General features: G+C 42.4%; 1 protein-coding gene across 2 annotated transcripts; it reads left to right on the forward strand.

Annotated features, from left to right (window-relative positions):
• Positions 1-1,178: 1,178 nt before the first annotated feature.
• LOC144044311 (uncharacterized) lies at positions 1,179-16,562 on the forward strand. 2 transcript variants are annotated; one of them, XM_077558642.1, is made up of 5 exons: positions 1,179-1,256; positions 3,769-4,446; positions 5,660-5,819; positions 7,945-14,285; positions 16,179-16,562. In XM_077558642.1, exons 2-5 carry the CDS (start codon positions 3,778-3,780, stop codon positions 16,197-16,199), a joined length of 7,191 nt encoding a protein of 2,396 aa, XP_077414768.1. In that variant the 5' UTR covers positions 1,179-1,256; positions 3,769-3,777; the 3' UTR covers positions 16,200-16,562. The 2 variants fall into 2 exon arrangements, with proteins under 2 accessions (XP_077414768.1, XP_077414767.1); XM_077558641.1 differs by lacking the exon at positions 16,179-16,562 and having other exon boundaries at positions 7,945-14,957.
• Positions 16,563-18,194: the final 1,632 nt, after the last annotated feature.

Below are 18,194 nucleotides of genomic sequence, written 5' to 3' on the forward strand. Positions count from 1 at the left end.
TATATAAGAGAAGAAAAAAGGCATATGCTTACGTTGAAAAATAACAGCCGGATAAAAATGAGAATAAGGAAGGATAAATAATCACAGAAAATTAATTCCATGCCACATTATTTTTTTCTTGTATTCTCTCTATTCAAATAAATCACCTAAGTCTTCTAAACGATTTTTAACCTACTTACAACCGTTTAATAATTATATATATTGCAATATAACAAAACAAGGAACTGACATTTACTCTTGTTTCTTTATTTAGGTTCCATAACTTCACACCTTTCACTACTATACTAATTTCTATCCCTTAAATTCTAGATCTTGGTGTTTTCTGTACTTCACAAACGGGAGTTACTGTTTTTCAAGCTTTTTTGTAACAGTCTAGTCATAGAAAACCAATAATTGGATTTTATAGGACATAGCCTACTATTGTGCTTAAGGACTTTTAAAACATTAGTTTTCCTATATTTAATTAATTTGATTTTTCATGTTCAAACTGTGCATAGTGTTACAATGGCTAGCAAAAAAAACTAAATATACTTTTTAAGAATATAACCGCTGCATCACTTTTGATGAACACTTGGGCCAACTACACTGCTGTAATACATTATAGTGGTTAGCTACTTCATGTAAAAAGTTTGAGAACCACTGGTTCATAGTCTACATTTATATGAAAGAAATGCTTAGACATTGCTCATAAATGCTGGTGACTCAATCATCACCTCAACTTTATTCTAACTCATGCTAGTGGGCAAAGTCTTCCAGCTAATCCCCATTAGGCCCAAGAAATCTTCAATCTGATTATGCAGCCTACTTGTCAATGGTAACTGCTCCAGTCACTGCTGCTGTCTCCTGTGCAAGCGAGTGGATTCCTTGATAACCTCGTTTGAGCTGAGAATAATTGCAAATTGCAACATTGCAAATTGTCCATAACTTTACTTTACTGCAGATATTTGTGGCTAATGAGACTGGAGACTAGTTTTCTTTCATTTTTATGGAGTTACATAATTTGGTACTGAAATTATCACACTCCTGCCAAAACTGGTATATGTGTCAGACAATGACTTTTTATATTGCAGTATTCTATTTTTTTGGGTTGCCCTATGGTGAAATGCTGAGCAAAGATTAAGCAAATTGGCCACAGTACTGCAGTCTTAAAATAGCCCTAGCACACACGCACACACACACAAGGCTGAGAGGCTTTCTCTGTAGCTCGGACAAGGACTGGACACTCTTTTTAAATTGGCCACAATGTGAGAAATAAGGTAAGATCCTTGCATTTGCAGATTTCCTGTAGTACCTAGAGGCCTCTTTTGTAAATATTGACATCCATATGTTGAGGCTTGTTGTATTGGTCAAAGTAGCGGAGGTGGTTATCCTAAAAAAATAAAAATAAGTCAGGATGTTATTTTGATATACAGTTTTTTTTTACTTGTTTATGAAAGTTCCAGCATCATGGTTGAAAAGTGGCTAACACGACTGCCTAACGGCCAATACATTGTGAATCTCGGCTCGTGTCCTCCTTTCTGGAGCTGGCGTGTCCTCTTCGTATATACAGTATATAAGGTATATAGCGCTTGCCGCTTTTCCACCTTACAAGATCCTCAAAGCGCTTTACATTCAACTACTCATTCACCTACTGATGACGCAGCATCAGGAGGTTCAGTATCTTGCGCAAGAATACTTCGACATAGTCACAATGGCGTGGGATCAAACCCACAACCTCTGGATTACAAGATGAACATTCTGCCACTGATCCGCACCACCACCATGTGGGTTTTCTCTGGGTACTCCTACTTCTTTCCATATTCCACAACATGTATCTCAATTACCCATAGTTGTGAATGCCAATAATTATTTGTCTTTATGTGCCCCTACAATTGGCTGTCCAGTCCCTCATCCACAAGTCAGATGGTTTAGGCCAGACATGGGCAAACCCCGGCCCGCGGGCCCAATACGGCCCGTTATGCGTTTCAATCCGGCACGCCGAACTTATCCAATAAGGCTAGAAAAAAATTATTATTTTTTTTATTTTATTTTTTCTTTCTTTTTTTTTTTTCAGCTCAGTGGCCGAGTGGTTAGAGTGTCCGCCCTGAGACTGGGAGGTCCTGGGTTCAATTCCCGGCCGGATCATACCAAAGACTATACTAGACTATATAACTTCTACACACCCGGAAAATATGATCACTGGGTCGTGGTCTCACTGATAAGCTCGTTTACGCACAGAAAGGGGACAGAAAGATACGCAGGGTACATTCATAACAACGTTTGCAATTTATTAAAATAAACGGGAGAATGGCAGTAAGATTAACTCAAGATAACTGATTCAAAAAATATAATTCTTCCTGGATTTGGACATTTACAGCAGGAGACGGCACGGTTTTGTGTTGAACACAGCAATAATGTCCTGATAGTCCAGAGAATCGGTCAATTCTTTTTTGAAAGAAAGCAGGGACAAAGAGTTCAGTCTATCAGTCAACATTGTGGCACTGTTGCGTGTTTTGATCCTTTTGACAGCTGAAGATAGTCTTTCTACATGTTGTCATGGGTGAGGTGAGGAGCGCGCATGCAGGAGACTGTTGATATTGGTGAATACATCCCCGGGGCGTGCGTCGAGCACTTCTATGAGCGTTTCCTCGTTGGCTTTTGGCTTCTTTTTGAGCTGCTGCACAAACACCGTGTGCTATGCGTCCCCCACGGAGATGGAAAAGTGGTCAGAGACGAATTGGATGTACGAGCTTTGTCCTCAGCGCGTGACAGGCAGCAGCGGCTATCATGCAGCCGCATGTGTCACACGTACTGTGGGCCCGGGTTAAAAATGGGTGGGCCAATGGAAAAAAATTCTTGAACTTTACGCCTTGAATTGAAATCTATTAATAATAGATGCAGTCACCAGGTTCACAGATCACAGTGTATGTGCTATTATAATCTATTTACATTTCTCCTCCCACTTTGCCAAATAGTGTGTAAATGCCGCATCTTGCATATTCATTGAGGCAAACGTACTACCTGGATTAGGGCTATTTTATAATAATCATAATAATAATAATAATACATTTCATTTAAAAACAGCACCTTTAATAACTCCCAAGGTCACTTTACAAAGCATAAAAACACAGCAAAAGTTGAGCTAAAACAATAAAAATGAAGCTATTGGAAAAGCTGTTTTAAATATGTGGATTTTGCACATTTGAAAAACGCAGTCCTAAGTGCACACTATAAGTAAATTGGGTTGTACATTTATCTGTGTTTTTACTGTGCTATGAGGTCCAAATGCTCCTGGTCCGGCCCATCTGTCAAAATTTCAAACCCATTGTGGCCCGCAAGTCAAAAAGTTTGCCCACCCCTGGTTTAGGCACTACCTCACCTGGGACCCTAAAACACTACAGAGTCGTTAAATTATTAACTGTGTGATAGCATCAATGTTAAATCTTCTGATGCAGCACAACAGCAGTTTCATTTTCATTTCATTTCATTTTATTTTATTTGAGCAACTGAGCAACGGGAGGAGTGCAGCAATTTACAAAGACAACATAATGGTCAAAAAGAGTAGGCCAGAGCAAAGCTTATTGGTGCCTAGTGACCAATTAACATAAGACATTTTGGTAGCAGCTGTTACATCCAAAAGTACATCTATTGTAAAACACAAACAAACAAACAAATCTCCCCCTTCTCTCCCTCCCTCTAATGTTATGGTAATAACTTGCTACTTTCTCTTCCCATTATCTGAGTGCATTATACATTTCAACAACTTCTCCCTTTGTGTCTTCTCCATAGCCACTTAACATGAGCAACACACCCACCCAGGAGAAGCCCATCCAGGCAGGTTCCCCAGCCAGCGGGCCTACGCAACCATCCCGATCAGTACAGCCGATGACCGACCCGTCAGTGCCAAAGCGTTTGTGCTTCTACAAAAGTGGCGATCGTACGTTCGGCGGGCACCGCGTAGTCGTCAATGCCCGAACCTTCAAGACCTTTGACGCCCTCCTGGACGCCCTTTCCAAAAAAGTGCCTCTGCCCTTTGGCGTGCGGACTATCACCACACCCCGAGGGACCCACCTAGTGAAGGGATTGGAGGATTTACAGGACGGGGGGTCCTATTTGTGCTCCGACCAGAAGCGAGTCAAGCCACTCAACTTGGAAGAGGTAAACCGACGGCAGGTGCCCTGGAACACGCCCAAAGCCTACAGTGCAAATCAGAGGAGGCGCCAGGGACTCCAATTCAGCTCCTTTGGGAGGGGGGACGATAGCAGCGGCAGGCCGGTGAAGGTTCCAGAGCGAATGGCCGTCAGGACACCGAGGAGGCTGGTAGTCATCAAGAATAAGGATCCCAACGTGAGACGCACAATTGTGCTGCAGAAAAGGACAGCACCCACCTTTGATGCTTTACTGGACTACCTCTCGCAGATTCTGCAGTTTCCAGTGCTCAAACTCTACTCTATCGATGGAAGAAGAGTGAGTACTTGACTCATTTAGAAGTTAATGCTTGATGGAGGCGCTGAGGCCCGAGCACCAGACAATGTTAAAGCCTTCTTGGAATCGTTTATTTTTATTCTTCCAACTAATAAATAGTCTTTTTGGGTCATCAAAATTAACCAATATTTTAACTTAAATTGACCTTCACTATACATATGAATGCATGATTGTTCAATGTTTCTCTATTTTTTTCCACAACTTGCTGTTCTCCAACATGGAGCTGAACTGCAACATTCACAACAGGTGTTTGATGCATAAATGGACATGTACATTTCATGGTTCAATTCAAATTAGTATTTAAACTTACCGCCTCAAGCTGTCAACATTTTGACAACATGAGAAAAAGACAACCCCTAGAAATATTGATCAACAATACGTTACAATTAGGGATGTAACATAATCCAAACATTATGATACAATATTATCACCATATGAAGGTCACGATATGATTATACGTATATTTTTAAAGGGCCTTTCAAATGAGGATGACATACCACCAAAAGCATAATGCTAGCAATGACATCCACTAGCCACACAAGTGGCATTGTATTGGTTTACAGAGGAAACTAGTGACTAGAGCACATGTGAGTAACGTTTCCTGTCACTTACTGTACCTATTATGTTCCATGGGGAACTTGGTATGCTCCTGTACTGTACCAGGGAAAAAAAATCAACATCAAATCAGTACAAATGCGTGTAATTTTTTTTCTATCTGTCCACGACCCGTGCCCCACTTTTGGATCCTGACCCACTAGTTGAGAATCAATGCATTTGAGGAAAACAAAAGTGTCAGACCGATCCCTGAAATTAAACAGTAAGTCGGCCATTTTGGTTTGAAGCAGCCTTATTGAACAAATTCCAGAGCTCATATTTTGACAAACTCCTCGGAAATTCAGCCAAATAAGCACCAATCAGAAGCCGTTATCTTAGACTTATGATTCCTGGACAATCAATGTTCCCAACTTCCCCAAAACAACAAGTTCGCCAAGTGCGCAAACGTATAAATCCCCTGGGTTGCCACGTTCATTAAAAAACACCAAGCCTGGTCAAAACCAATTCTGCCAGAGAACCGGAGGATTAAAGCCTGAGTATGTCAGTACTATATAGTCACTATTCTTTTACTGACTTGCATGAGTTGTCACAACAGTGGCTGTTAGTGCTACGTCCTAAAACATCTTTCCTTCTCTTGCAGATCGGAGGTCTGGCTGCTCTAATCTTGTGCTCTGGATTTCTCGTAGCAGCAGGCAATGAGCCATACAGGCTCAGCAATCACAGTTTCCAAAGGACAAGCCAGGCGGTCCAGGCAATGTTCATGGAAACAGGGCAACCGTCCGTGCTGCAGCATCAAGTTCGTAAGTGTTCAGTCAGTCATGTTGGTCATGAAAAAACTTTAAGTGTAACTGCAGAAACTAAGGTCAGAACACTGTTTTACAGTCACAGTTGTCCTCAAGTCGAAGTCTCACTGTATGTCTTGTTGTTTAAAGCCACATGCTGATCTCATTCTCAATTAATCAGAGCCCTTCACATTTGTAATGAAGACATGTTAAATAATACATTTAATGTATCTTTTTCCCAATAATGAAAAATATCTCCTTGGTGTCTTAATTAAGAAGACAACTGTGATGTGCTTTTGTCAAAACACCCCAAGGATCAAGAATGGACATTAGACTTTAAACACCCTGTTTCTTGTCTCGCGGAAATCTTTGGGGAAATTCACACGTTATATTTAACTCTTTCACTGCCACTGACGTTTAAAGACGTCAAGTAAAAACCTACGGAGCACTGCCAATGACGTCAAAAGACGTCATCCAATTTATTTATTTATTTTTGAAACGGGTGGGGGGAAGCCCTCCGCATCTCTGGTGAAAGTTTCAATTAGATCTCTTGTGCCTAAGGACTATTTTTGGCCCCTAGAGGGCAGCGATGACTGTCTTTTGACAAGATCGGGTGGGCGTCAGTAGAGGCGGAGCTAGAGCGTCGAGCAGGAGATCAGAATGGAAAACAAAGGAAAAATGGCGACCGTTTGCGAGGAGTTCACGCCCGAGCCATTTTATTTCAAAGACAAAAGCATCGACCAAAGCTAAAAGAGCACATTGATGACAACGATGATCATCATCGACGATGATGATGAGGGTGATGACTCCGTGGATGGAAAGCATTGACGCGGCAGTAGAAGACGTGGGGGGGAAGCTAGATGGCTGAGGAGGAAGTGGTGCCCGTTTGGAAAGCAGCTCTCTACACTTACAAGACGAAAGGGATCGACCAACGCTAAAAGAGCACTTTGATGACGACGACGATCATCGATGACGATGAAGGTGAATCCGAGCTTGACGGCAAAATTGGAACCACTGACGCGGCGGCTATGACGGCGTCATAAACGCGGAGCACAATCGAGCACGCACAGGCGGACGTTCGATCGGACGACGGAGAGTGCCCCGAGTCCAATGCATATTCATCGGAAGAGTGTACAGTCTGCTACTTGCTATTTATTCCCCGGAAAAAAAGGAAAGTGTAACGTGTAATTTTTGCACGCAAAACGGACAAAGTGAAAGTAAACTGTTGTGCGAGTCCAGCGGCGTCTCCTTGCACGCAGGAGAGCGTTATAAAAAGAAAAACTGTATTTGAAACATCCACATAATTGTAAGTAGTACCACAGTTGCACACATTTGTAAATAGTTTGCGAAATTGTTTTGTCAAATTGTTACACTGTTGAATGGAAATAAACGTATTTTGCAATCAAAAAACACTTTTTCATTGTTGGTGAAAGCGTTTTACAGGAGTAAAGCACTATTTAGGTGTTTGTGGCATCATTCATGGACAAAAAGAAGTGTACAATTCACTAGAGTGCATGAAATAACATCGTTTCACAAAAAGCCCTTTTTCTCCGTTTTTTGTTTCAAAACAGAGAATTTCGGTGAAAGTAACCATTTTCTATTGTTGATTACTGAAGAACGGAATAAGGTAGAAACAAACTTTTTTTTTCTGATGAAAGATGAGAGATGAGTCCAAACACAACATTTTCTGAGGACCTTGAAAGATCAGTCAAAATGCTTAAATCGGCTGGCACTGGCGACATCCCGTTTCTGAAAACGTCTGGCAGTGAAAGAGTTAATATACCATTTACACCGCACACTCCTACTCAGGAATCTTCGCCCAGCCTATGGGATCATGTCATGGGCGGGAAAACTTGGTGTGGGAATTTTTTCAGAGCTATTTTTAAAACATTATGTAAATTATGTTCACTGTACACAACTCTGTGTTGGAGCTGCAAACCAGAGAAATTCACACCCAATGGGAGAGTATGCACTCCAGAGAGACAACTTCATATACAATACCATTTATCAAAAAGTTGATTTCACATAATACTGTACTCCTGTTTTAAATTGGAGCTTCGGTAACAATTTGGCTTACAATCTTATATAACTGAATATAATGACCTTACCAACAGTAGTAATGATCTTCTTTGTGTCTCAAAAGACAACCACAGACCAGCCTCCAGTGGAAGATGCTCCAGGAATTTTTCTCTGTCATCCGAGCAGTATATCATCAAACAGATCAACAAGTCTTGGAAGGAAAGTGCAAACAGTCACACGAGATCACCAGAACTGAACTCGACATGCTTAGGGATGTGTGGATCCAAAACAGGGACTCGCCAGCGCGACACCTGTGTCTTGCCTCAGGACGACGACATTGAGAAATCTTTCAGGGTGAACCAAGATGGCAGCATGACTGTAGAGATGAAAGTGCGTCTTACCATCAAAGAGGAGGAGACGCTCCACTGGACTACCACTGTTAGCCGCTCCAGCCTTAGGAGGAGAACACTTTGTGCCTCAGTCACAGAATCAGGCAACATTTCACCTGATTCAAACATCTACATTGCTAAAAGACCCTCTGACATACATGAAGATGAGGCAAAAGAAGAAAACCAGCCTCTAGCAAATGGAGGGGAGGTCAGCTTTAATAATGAGAGGGAAGCAAAAAAAAAGTTCAGGCGAGCCCCAACTCCAGGCCCTCATCGCGTAAAGAAGGAGGCGTCTTTTGAGCGTGTGAAGGTGCTGACAGAGTCCGGGGTCCAAGGGAGCAGCCTGGGCCATTATTCATATTTGGAGAGGACTACTGAAGGAGACACAATGGAGGGATACTGCAGGGTCAGACACAGCAGCAGTAGCCAACCGGTCCCAAAGCCTCGGAAAACTGTTCTGGAAGGTAACACGTCCCTCCTGAAATCCTCAGGAGTAGCCGAGGTCCTCAAGATAGAAAATGATGGGATCGAGGTTCGAGAGACTGTGATGCGTATTTATGAGAGTCAGGGCTGCTACAACAATTACCTTGCAAATGAGGGTGCAGATGCAGATACATCTTTGCATCGTTCTTCTCCAGTGCCACAAAGCCACCAGTCCACAGCCTCAGGGCCCTATTCATCTAGTAATGACATTGACTTTAGCTTGCAGCAACCTACTGCTGATTCACTCCAAAGACAGAAAGAGGAAATGTTGTCACTGTCATCAGAGCCAATATCCCCAACACTCCAGGTGGCAAACAGCTCATCTTCAGTATCAAAGAATGAAGCCAAAAGTGAGGAAAAACCCCCAACTCCAATATCGAAAAAGACAAAGACAAAAAATAGCTCCCAGTCAAGATTAATGAATATAAAGCATACACGGTCATCAGCGGACAAGCTCAATAGAAATGCCAATGCTGGAAAAAAGAGCCTCAGTTCAACAGAAAGTGCTAAAAGTGGTCCAAACCCAAAGTTAGTGCACACACATGCTTCCGGCAGACGAGGAAGGGAATCAGAAACATTACTTAGAACCTCAACCAGGGAAAAAAACATTAATAAAGCAACTGCCAAGTATAATGGCCACAATGTAGATACCCCAACTGTCAGGCCTCCCATGAAGAAGAATGTGTCAGATCTTTTGAAGCTAAAAAAATCATCAAGAAAAAAGACAAGCAGCAAGTCCATAGCCATGACTGACAACAAGCTTTCATCCTCAGATTTGGCTCAACAAAGTGTTTCAAAGATTTCTCTCAACCGGTCCCCCTCTGAAATCCACCAGTATGTTGAGAACTGGTTGGAGGATGTCATTCCAGACCCAGTGGTGTACATGGTAACCGCAGATGGACCAGAACCACCAACAAAGGTTTTATTTCAGATTGGTTGTGATTCAGAAACTGAAGAAAAGAAGGAAACCCAGATTGATACTGAAGATTACTGTCAGACTCCCCCTGATACTTTGAGGGCGATAGCTTCTTGTCTCTCGATCCCCCTCTGGCTCAAAGAACAGAAAACGACAGATGTTTCAATGCCAAATGTTGAACCCACCCACCATCAGGCTTGTGTACGGTCAAAAAACTCTTCTAAGTCAAACAATGAATCACCTTCATCTCAAATAAACATTTTAAGCCCCAAAGAAAAACTGAAGCCGGTCTTGCAGGAACTTTGTTTGTCAATTCAGTCAATGCGAATGACATCTGACCAATCAAGCAGTCCTATTGATTTTTCCTTTCAGGTGGCTTCGGTGTTTGGCTCCTCTTGCAAAGCCTTCCTGTCATTCTTGTCAGTAATGGCTCTGAGAGATGGTCTAACAGGTGACAGCACTGATTCAGAAAATACCTCTGAAGCCATGCTCCTCTTGAAGTTTTTGCAGAACATTTCTGCCATCGAGGACCAGGATAAGCAACGGGCGAGTCTGACTGATTTGCACAGCGGAACGTCACCCCAGTTCATGAAAAGCTGGATGGATTTCCAAACTTGGAGGGAAGAGCTGGCTACAGCATCACTCATTCCCAAATTTCAAGACACACAAGATTCAGTTTGGATCCAGGGTGCAATTGTTGACCAGCTAATGAAGGAGCTGAATATGCCATGTGACCTTTGGATGGAGATTTCCTCAACACTTCAACAGGTTCCCGAAGAAGATTGCACTGTTGTAAAGCCTGAAAGAAACTCCTCAGAATCAGATGATATGGAGCAGGTTGTGCAGGACACAGACTTAAAACAATGCCATGATGATGCTTGCATTCATGATAACACAAATGATAAAGATGATGGCTCATCATGGGCTGGAGAGATGGTAGAGGAACCTGCTAAGCAAACCGGCTGTGACGTTAAAGAAACAAAAGTATTGCCGGTAGACAAAGGGGAGCTCCAAGTTGATGAAGGAAATATAAAGGGTGCAGAGGATCCCATTGAGGACTCAAAGGAAGCAATGGATGAAGGGGTGATGAAACAGAAAGGAAGTAAACATGACGCAAAGGAGGCAGCAGTGTTTAATGAAGAGGTGCAAGAAGAAGAACCTGTTAAGAAAGGGATGGCAAACAAAGACACTGAGGAAAAAGGCAAGGTAGATGATAAGGCAGGGAATGAAATAATAGATGAACACAAAGAAGCACAACAAGATGGCACAGACACAGATTTGAGTAAAGGTAATGAGGGACATGGGGTGAAAAAAGATGATGTCAGTGGAACAGAGAAAACCACTAAAGAGAAGGCTAAAGATGAATACGTTGAGGAGGAAGGAGCGAGGGAGCATGTTGAGAGGGATGAAGAAGTGGACAAAGAAGAGAAAAAGGATAATATAAAAGACGAAAAGGACGACAAAGATTACATTGACAAAAACGTGGAAGCCGAAGGAACAGAGATCTTAAGTGATGACAACAGCAAGGAGGGTAATGCATACACACCTGAACCTACTACAGATGAGGAACAAGTGGATCTATTAGAACGGCCAGAGGAGCTGGAAAAGAATGAGAACACTCAAGAAACTAGTCCAGAAAAATACTTTGTAGAACAAGTGAAGAAGGCTGGCAGGATAAAAGATGAAGCAGAAAATGAAGACAATTTAGGATGTTACCAAGAACCAAATCCAGAAGTAGAAGCAAATGAACTTGATGAGGGCATTGAAAAAGTGGACAACAAGAAGCAGGATGATGAACATGGCATTGAGGAAAATATGGAAGGAACAGGGGTCTTAAATGAGGTCAACATTGAAATGGGTAATGTAGACATATATGAACATATTATGGGTGAGAAAATAGAACGTAATCTGGTCAAACAGATAGAGAAATTGGAGGAGGATGAGAAGGGTAATCAAGAAAATTGTCCAGAGGAAGAATCTGTAGACAAAGTGGCTGGTCAGACACAAGCTGAAGTGGAAACTGAAGACAATTTAGGATATTCCCTAGAACAAAACCCAGAAGTAGAAGGAACAGCTAGTGACCCTGATGAGAGAAAGGAGGATGATAACATTGAGGAAAACATGGGAGAGGGAGGAACAGAGGTCTTAAGTGAAGACAACAAGGGGAAGGGGAATGATGATGTAGACATACCTGAACCTTCTACAGATAAGCAACAAGTATATCTAATAGAACAGATAGAGGGGCTGGAAACTGATGAGGAGGACACTCGAGAAATGACTCCAGAAAAAGAGTCTGTAGACAAAGTGGAAAAGCCAAGACGGATACAAAGTAAAGTACTAGAAAGTGATGACAACTTGGGGTGTTCACAAGAACCAAATCCAAAGGTACAAGATAAAGTAAGTCTCCCTGATGAGGGAAGTGAAGAAATGGATAAAGAAGATTCTATTGAAGATAAAGTAAGGGAAACTGATGACAAAGATAACATTGAGGAGAATGTGCAAGAGAAAGGAACAGTGGACAATAATGAGAAGTTTAATGATGATGATGTAGACATACCTGAACCTACTACAGATAAGGAAAAAGTAGATCTTGAAGAGCAAGAGGAGCAGGAGGAGGGTGAGATGGACACTCAGGAAACTAGTCAAGAAGAAGCATTAGTAGACCAAGTGGGGATGCCTGTTCAGACACTAGCTGAAGCAGAGAGTGAAGGTGACTTGGGCTGTTTCCAAGAAACAAATACAGAGTTAGCTGGTACAGCACATCCCCATGATGAGGGAATAGGAATAATTGAAGAAGTGAATGAGAAGGGGGATGATACTGAAAATGAAAAGGACAAACATGAAATTGAGGAAAATACACAAATGGAAGGAACAGAGGTCCTAAGTGAAGCTAACAATGAGGAAGGTATTGTTGCCATAACTGAACATACTACCGACAAGGAACATGTAGATCTAATTGAACAGACAGAGAAGCTGGAGGAGGAAGAGGAGGGCACTTGTCTCAAAGAAAGTTCTGGAGAGGAAGTGGAGAAGCCAAGTGATACACCAACTGAAACAGAGAATGAAGATGACTCAGAGTGTTTTCAAGAACCAAATCCAGAGGTAGAGGGTTCAGCAAGTGTCCCCAGTGAGAAAGTTGAAGAAGTGGTCAACAAGAAAGAAGATAATATAGAAGATCAAGATAGGGAAAAGGATGACATTGAAGAAAACCTGGACAACAAAGGAGATCAGGTTTTAAGTGGGGACAGCATTGAAAAGGGTTATGGTGATGCTATTGTAGATGAGGAACAGGACAATCTAACAGAACAGACAGAAAATCTGGGTGAGGATGACATCTGTTCTCAGGAAGACTCTGGAAAGGAAGTTGAGAAGCCAAATGGGACACCAACTGAAGCAGAGTGTGAAGATGATGGTGTTGAGGACTTGAATGAGGGATGTTCCCAAGAAGCAAATGCAGAGGTAGAAGTTACAGCTAGTGTCCCGATTGAGGCCACTTCTAAAAGCCCACAGAAGGCGTCCGGTCATCATTCAAACACAGAACATGGCACTGAATCACCAGTTGAGTATTTGTCTGATGAGCGCTTTGAGGAGGATATCCCTCATGAAAATGAGACAGGGATCAGCTCTCAGGATCAAAGTAACAGCATCAGCCACCCGGTGGAAATATCACAAGAACTCCTGGACTTTGTAAACTCTGCACTGCAGTCTTCTTCGCTTATATTTACATACGACAATCACGGTAACATTAGGATAGAGCCGGACCATGCTCAAATCACAGAAATTAAGAAAACACTAACCCCAGAAAGCCAAAGAGATTGCACGTATGGTTTGAAATGCCTCCAGAGCCCAATCACCTCAGATTTATCAGACTACAGACCAGAAAGTCTGGAAAGCGGTAGATATCAAAGCCAAGACTCTATGGCCATCACTTCCGAGAGTAATGAAGAAACTTCAGAGAGACCGCCAGAAGGCTTGACTGAAAGAAATAATCTGGAATGGGCTACCTCCAAAATATCCAAAGGTCATTCCGAAGGTGGGAGTTTCTCTTCAGGTGCTTCGCTTACCAAAGGCTTGAGGGAGGCTTTGTCTTGCTGCAAAAAGGTAGACAATGACCCAGCCCCCAAGGCAGAACAGGACCCAGAACCCAGTGACGGGGTCTTGATTGACCAAGGTCGATGGTTGCTTAAGGAAAACCATCTGATAAGAAATTCACCGCCTTTTTCTGAGGGCATGTACAGGGATTTGGATAGCACCTCTGAAGACACAGGGAACTCTAGCGAGGAGTCCCAGACTCAAACACTAAGACAGCACACCCTCCTTGCAGCTATATCCTCATCTGAACTGGAAGAACTGGCTAAGCCTCAACCCCCAAGGTGCAGCTACTTCACCATGCCTCATGGAAGCGACTCAGACCCTTTCCCGGATGACACTAGCGACAGAAGCTGGGACAAGAACACACACAACGTGAAAGGGAGAGGCTTCAGGGTGTCGCCGGTGATTGACACCTCCAAAACATGGACCAACAAAAATGGCAGCCTTTCATCTTTTGCCTCGGTGGAGTTTAAAATAGCAGACAGAAAAGTGCACCCTGAGGGAGGAGAGTCCTCGGCCGGTGAGGGAGCAAGAAGGGACTCAAGTGGAAGGCACCAGTCACAAGAATCCACAGATGCAATGAATGTGAGTTGCGGACAGTACTGTCATATTCTATAAGGTAGCCTTAGCGGGTACTCATACACTCTTAACTGATTCTTAAAATGTAAAGATTTGCTGTTATTAATTTCAACCAGATAACAGCTCATATACAGTACGTTGGCTGGCCCTGGGCATATCGGGAAGGAATCATTCTTAACCCGTACCACACCGTAGGATAATTGCTTAGGATAATTCTTTGAAACCATCTGACAATCGGGCCTTCACCGCCATTGATTGCAGGAAGGGAAGACTTGCCCCGAACATGTGTGTACTCCGCTTTACCTGTGATTCTTTCTGGGATGATTTCCTAATAATTAAGAACCACCTCATATGTGAATAAATCAAATTACATCACATTTGAATGTTCTTGTAAATGATTTTCTGCCAAAATAGCACGTTTTATAGTTCGCTAACTCAATTGTACTGTACTGCCTTTTTTCCCAATGCACAATAAAGTGAACAGTGGTTCATAAGACCATTTTCAACAAATTGTGAAAGGCCTAAATTGTGACAAATGCTGTACAAATATGGAAATAATTCAATAAAATATTTTTCTACTTGTACAGACTGATATTTTCAATGTGAACAGACTGTATTTTTGTCCTTATTGGAATAAAAGATGAGTAACAGTAAAAGGAAAGGCTATGGCATGCCCAGGACCTGTGAGGATAAGCGGCGACAGAGAATGGATGAATTTAATGACTGCTTAGTGCTTCCTGCATTGGCTGGCAACCAGTTCAGGGTGTATTCCACCTACTGCCCGAAGCCAGCTGGGATAGGCTCCGGCACCCCCGCGACCCTTGTGAGGAATAAGCAGTTAAGAAAATGGATGGATGGATGGATGCTTAGTGCTTATGCCTTCAGCTACTGTTAAAACTTATGACTTTCATAAGGTTAGTAGCTGCAGAACATGTGACTTTCAACTATCCTTATCCTTGATTATGATCCTGTACAACTCAATACAATTTTCACTTTCTCACCATGCTACCAAAATACAAAGCTAAAATACACACACACACACACACACACACACACACGCACACACGCACGCACACACACACACACACACACACACACACACACACAAGGATAAAATATTATGGATATATGTAATAATATGGAAAATACATAATTGTTAGAAACTAACACACAAGAATAAAATACACTAATCATTGAACAAATACTTTGTATTACAAAAATAACACATTTGTAGAAAGATTAGGAAATAAATACACATAATAAAACTATACAAAACATTAGGGTAAAAATACAGGGGACGGTTATACAGTTATCAGACAGTCATATCAATGTCTCCACATCCTAGACTGATACCGTACAGCACTACACTTAATATCAGTCAGAGACAATACAATTTCATTCACTGCCCTATTCAAGCGACAAATAAAACGGTATACTGTATAAGCTTTCGCAAAGTGGCTTGTAATACATTTATTACGGCTGTGACAAACAGCTCACTTGCGCTGGTCCATCTTGGCTTATTAAAGCGTCATTGTAGGCCACCTGCAGCTTTTGCAAACTTCCTTTCTTATAATTGAACCAAAGGTGAGCTGTATAAAGTGGTGTGCAGTATGATTTAAACAATGCAATCTTCACCTCGTGCGTACAGGAACCAAACCTGCGTGTCAGTGTGTTTGCTTGAGCATATAATGTCCTACATTGCCTATTCATGTCGTCATCATCAGACAGATCTTCTGTTAATATATGTCCCAGGTACTTTGTTCTGCTCGTCACGTGAAGCACAATATTAGACAGGTAAAAGACAAGAAATGTCATACTTTTGTCCTCTCTTGTACATATCAGGACCATACTTTTAGCTGCATTGTACTTGATGAATGACTAAATGAGTTTTCCCCGCAGGGTAGCCGGGCTCTCCCTTAAGAGATAGGGTGAGAAGCTCGGTCATCCGGGAGGGACTCAGTGTCGAGCCGCTACTCCTCCCCGTTGAGAGGAACCAGTTGAGGTGGCTCGGGCATCTGGTTCGGATGCCTCCTGGACGCCTCCCTGGGGAGGTGTTCCGGGCATGTCCCATCGGCGGGAGGCCCCGGGGACGACCCAGGACACGCTGGAGAGACTACGTCTCTCGGCTGGCCTGGGAACACCTTGGGATCCCGTCGGAGGAGCTGGCTGAAGTGGCTGGGGAGAGGGAAGTCTGGGCTTCCCTGCTAAAGCTGCTGCCCCCGCGACCCGACCCAGGATAAGCGGTAGATGATGGATGGATGGATACTTGATGTCATGCTCCAAGCCATAGGTGGCCAACCCTGGTCCTCGAGAGCCACAATCCAGCCTGTTTTCCATGTTTCTCTCCCCTAACACAACTGGTTCATGATCAGGATCGTTATTAGGCTTCTTTAAAGCTGGCTGATTAGCTGATCATTAGATTCAGCTGCGCTGCAGGAGGGAAACATGGAAAACAGGCTGGATTGTGGCTCTCGAGGACCAGGGTTGGCCACCCCTGCTCCAAGCCGTCGCTTGCGCAGTTGTTAAGCAATTGTTGCAACCCAGCAGTACTTGGACTGAAAACCACCAAATCATCTGCATACATCAAATGATTTAACAGCAAGTCACCGCTGTAACAGCCAGTATTGCATACTTTAACCTTATTGACAACTCATCCAAATATAAGTTAAAAAGAACAGGGGATAATACTCCCGCTTGTCTAACCCCATTTACAGCATGAAATGGTAAAGACACACCGTTCCCCCATTTAACTCTCATGTTTGCTGAGTATAACAATAGGTTAAAATTCGAACAATGTATTTTGGCGCACCCCTTTGTGTCAACTTCATAAACAACTTTCTGTGATTTACCCTGTCAAAGGCTTTGGATGCACCAAAAAAGCACATAAAAATAGATAAATTTTGATCCTTGTATTTGTCAATAATGTCTTTAAAAGCATAGATACACGTCTAAATTTTCTTTATAACCAAACTGGCTGTCTGAGGATGTAACAAAACAACTTTTGACACAGTACTGGCCAAGGCAATTGGTCTGTAATTGTCTGAACTGCCAATCTTCCCAGCTTTGTCTTTAACGACGGGAACTAACAGCACAGTTATCATGGAGTCAGGGAAAAACCCATGAAAAAAAAAAGAAGCTGTGAAACAGATTGAGATCAGGGGGACTAACCTCGCACCTATAAGTGCTCAGCTGAGACACCATCCAAACCGATAGCTTTGTTAAGTGGCAAATTGGAGATAGCATTCAGTACATCATGACAATGGATTGCATCTGAGCTGTCAACATCATTCACATAGTAAGTGTTACCGTGAACACAATTGAACAACCTGCTATAATGTTGTATAATAACTCCAGGATATTATCTGTGCCAGAGGTGCCATCATCAACACATGGCAGAGTTTTTTGTTTTCATGGCCCTAACCTCCTTCCAAAATGTATATGTATTGTTACGCTGCAGTTTTCTGTCCATAGAGTCAGCTCTCATTGCCTGCTTTTTTTTTTTTTTTTTTTTTACAATAAAGCATAGTGCATATTTATATTGCGCATTGGTGACCCATTTTATGCTCATAAATTGGACCACATCTTGACCTTCCAGCCAGTATCCACTCTCTAAATCGCATCACGTGCCTTTGCATAGAATTCTGCCACATGGGCATTCCATCCTGGTTTTGCTTTCTTTTTAGGTTTAAGCCTTTGCAAACATTTCCTTGACTTGATTAATGAATCAATTATGTCATCATACATGGAAGAAATAGCTGGGATATGATTAGAGCTCTTCCAGTTATTATCTCTACACACAACTGCTTCTCGAGGCAGGTATATATTTTCTAATAAGATGTCTGTACAATATGATACAATGTCTTCTTGTGTGAGAGAGCTCCAATCCAGATGTAGTCTACTTTCATTACTACAGTT

Source organism: Vanacampus margaritifer, chromosome 2 (assembly GCF_051991255.1).
Source record: "Vanacampus margaritifer isolate UIUO_Vmar chromosome 2, RoL_Vmar_1.0, whole genome shotgun sequence".
Taxonomy (NCBI): domain Eukaryota; kingdom Metazoa; phylum Chordata; class Actinopteri; order Syngnathiformes; family Syngnathidae; genus Vanacampus; species Vanacampus margaritifer.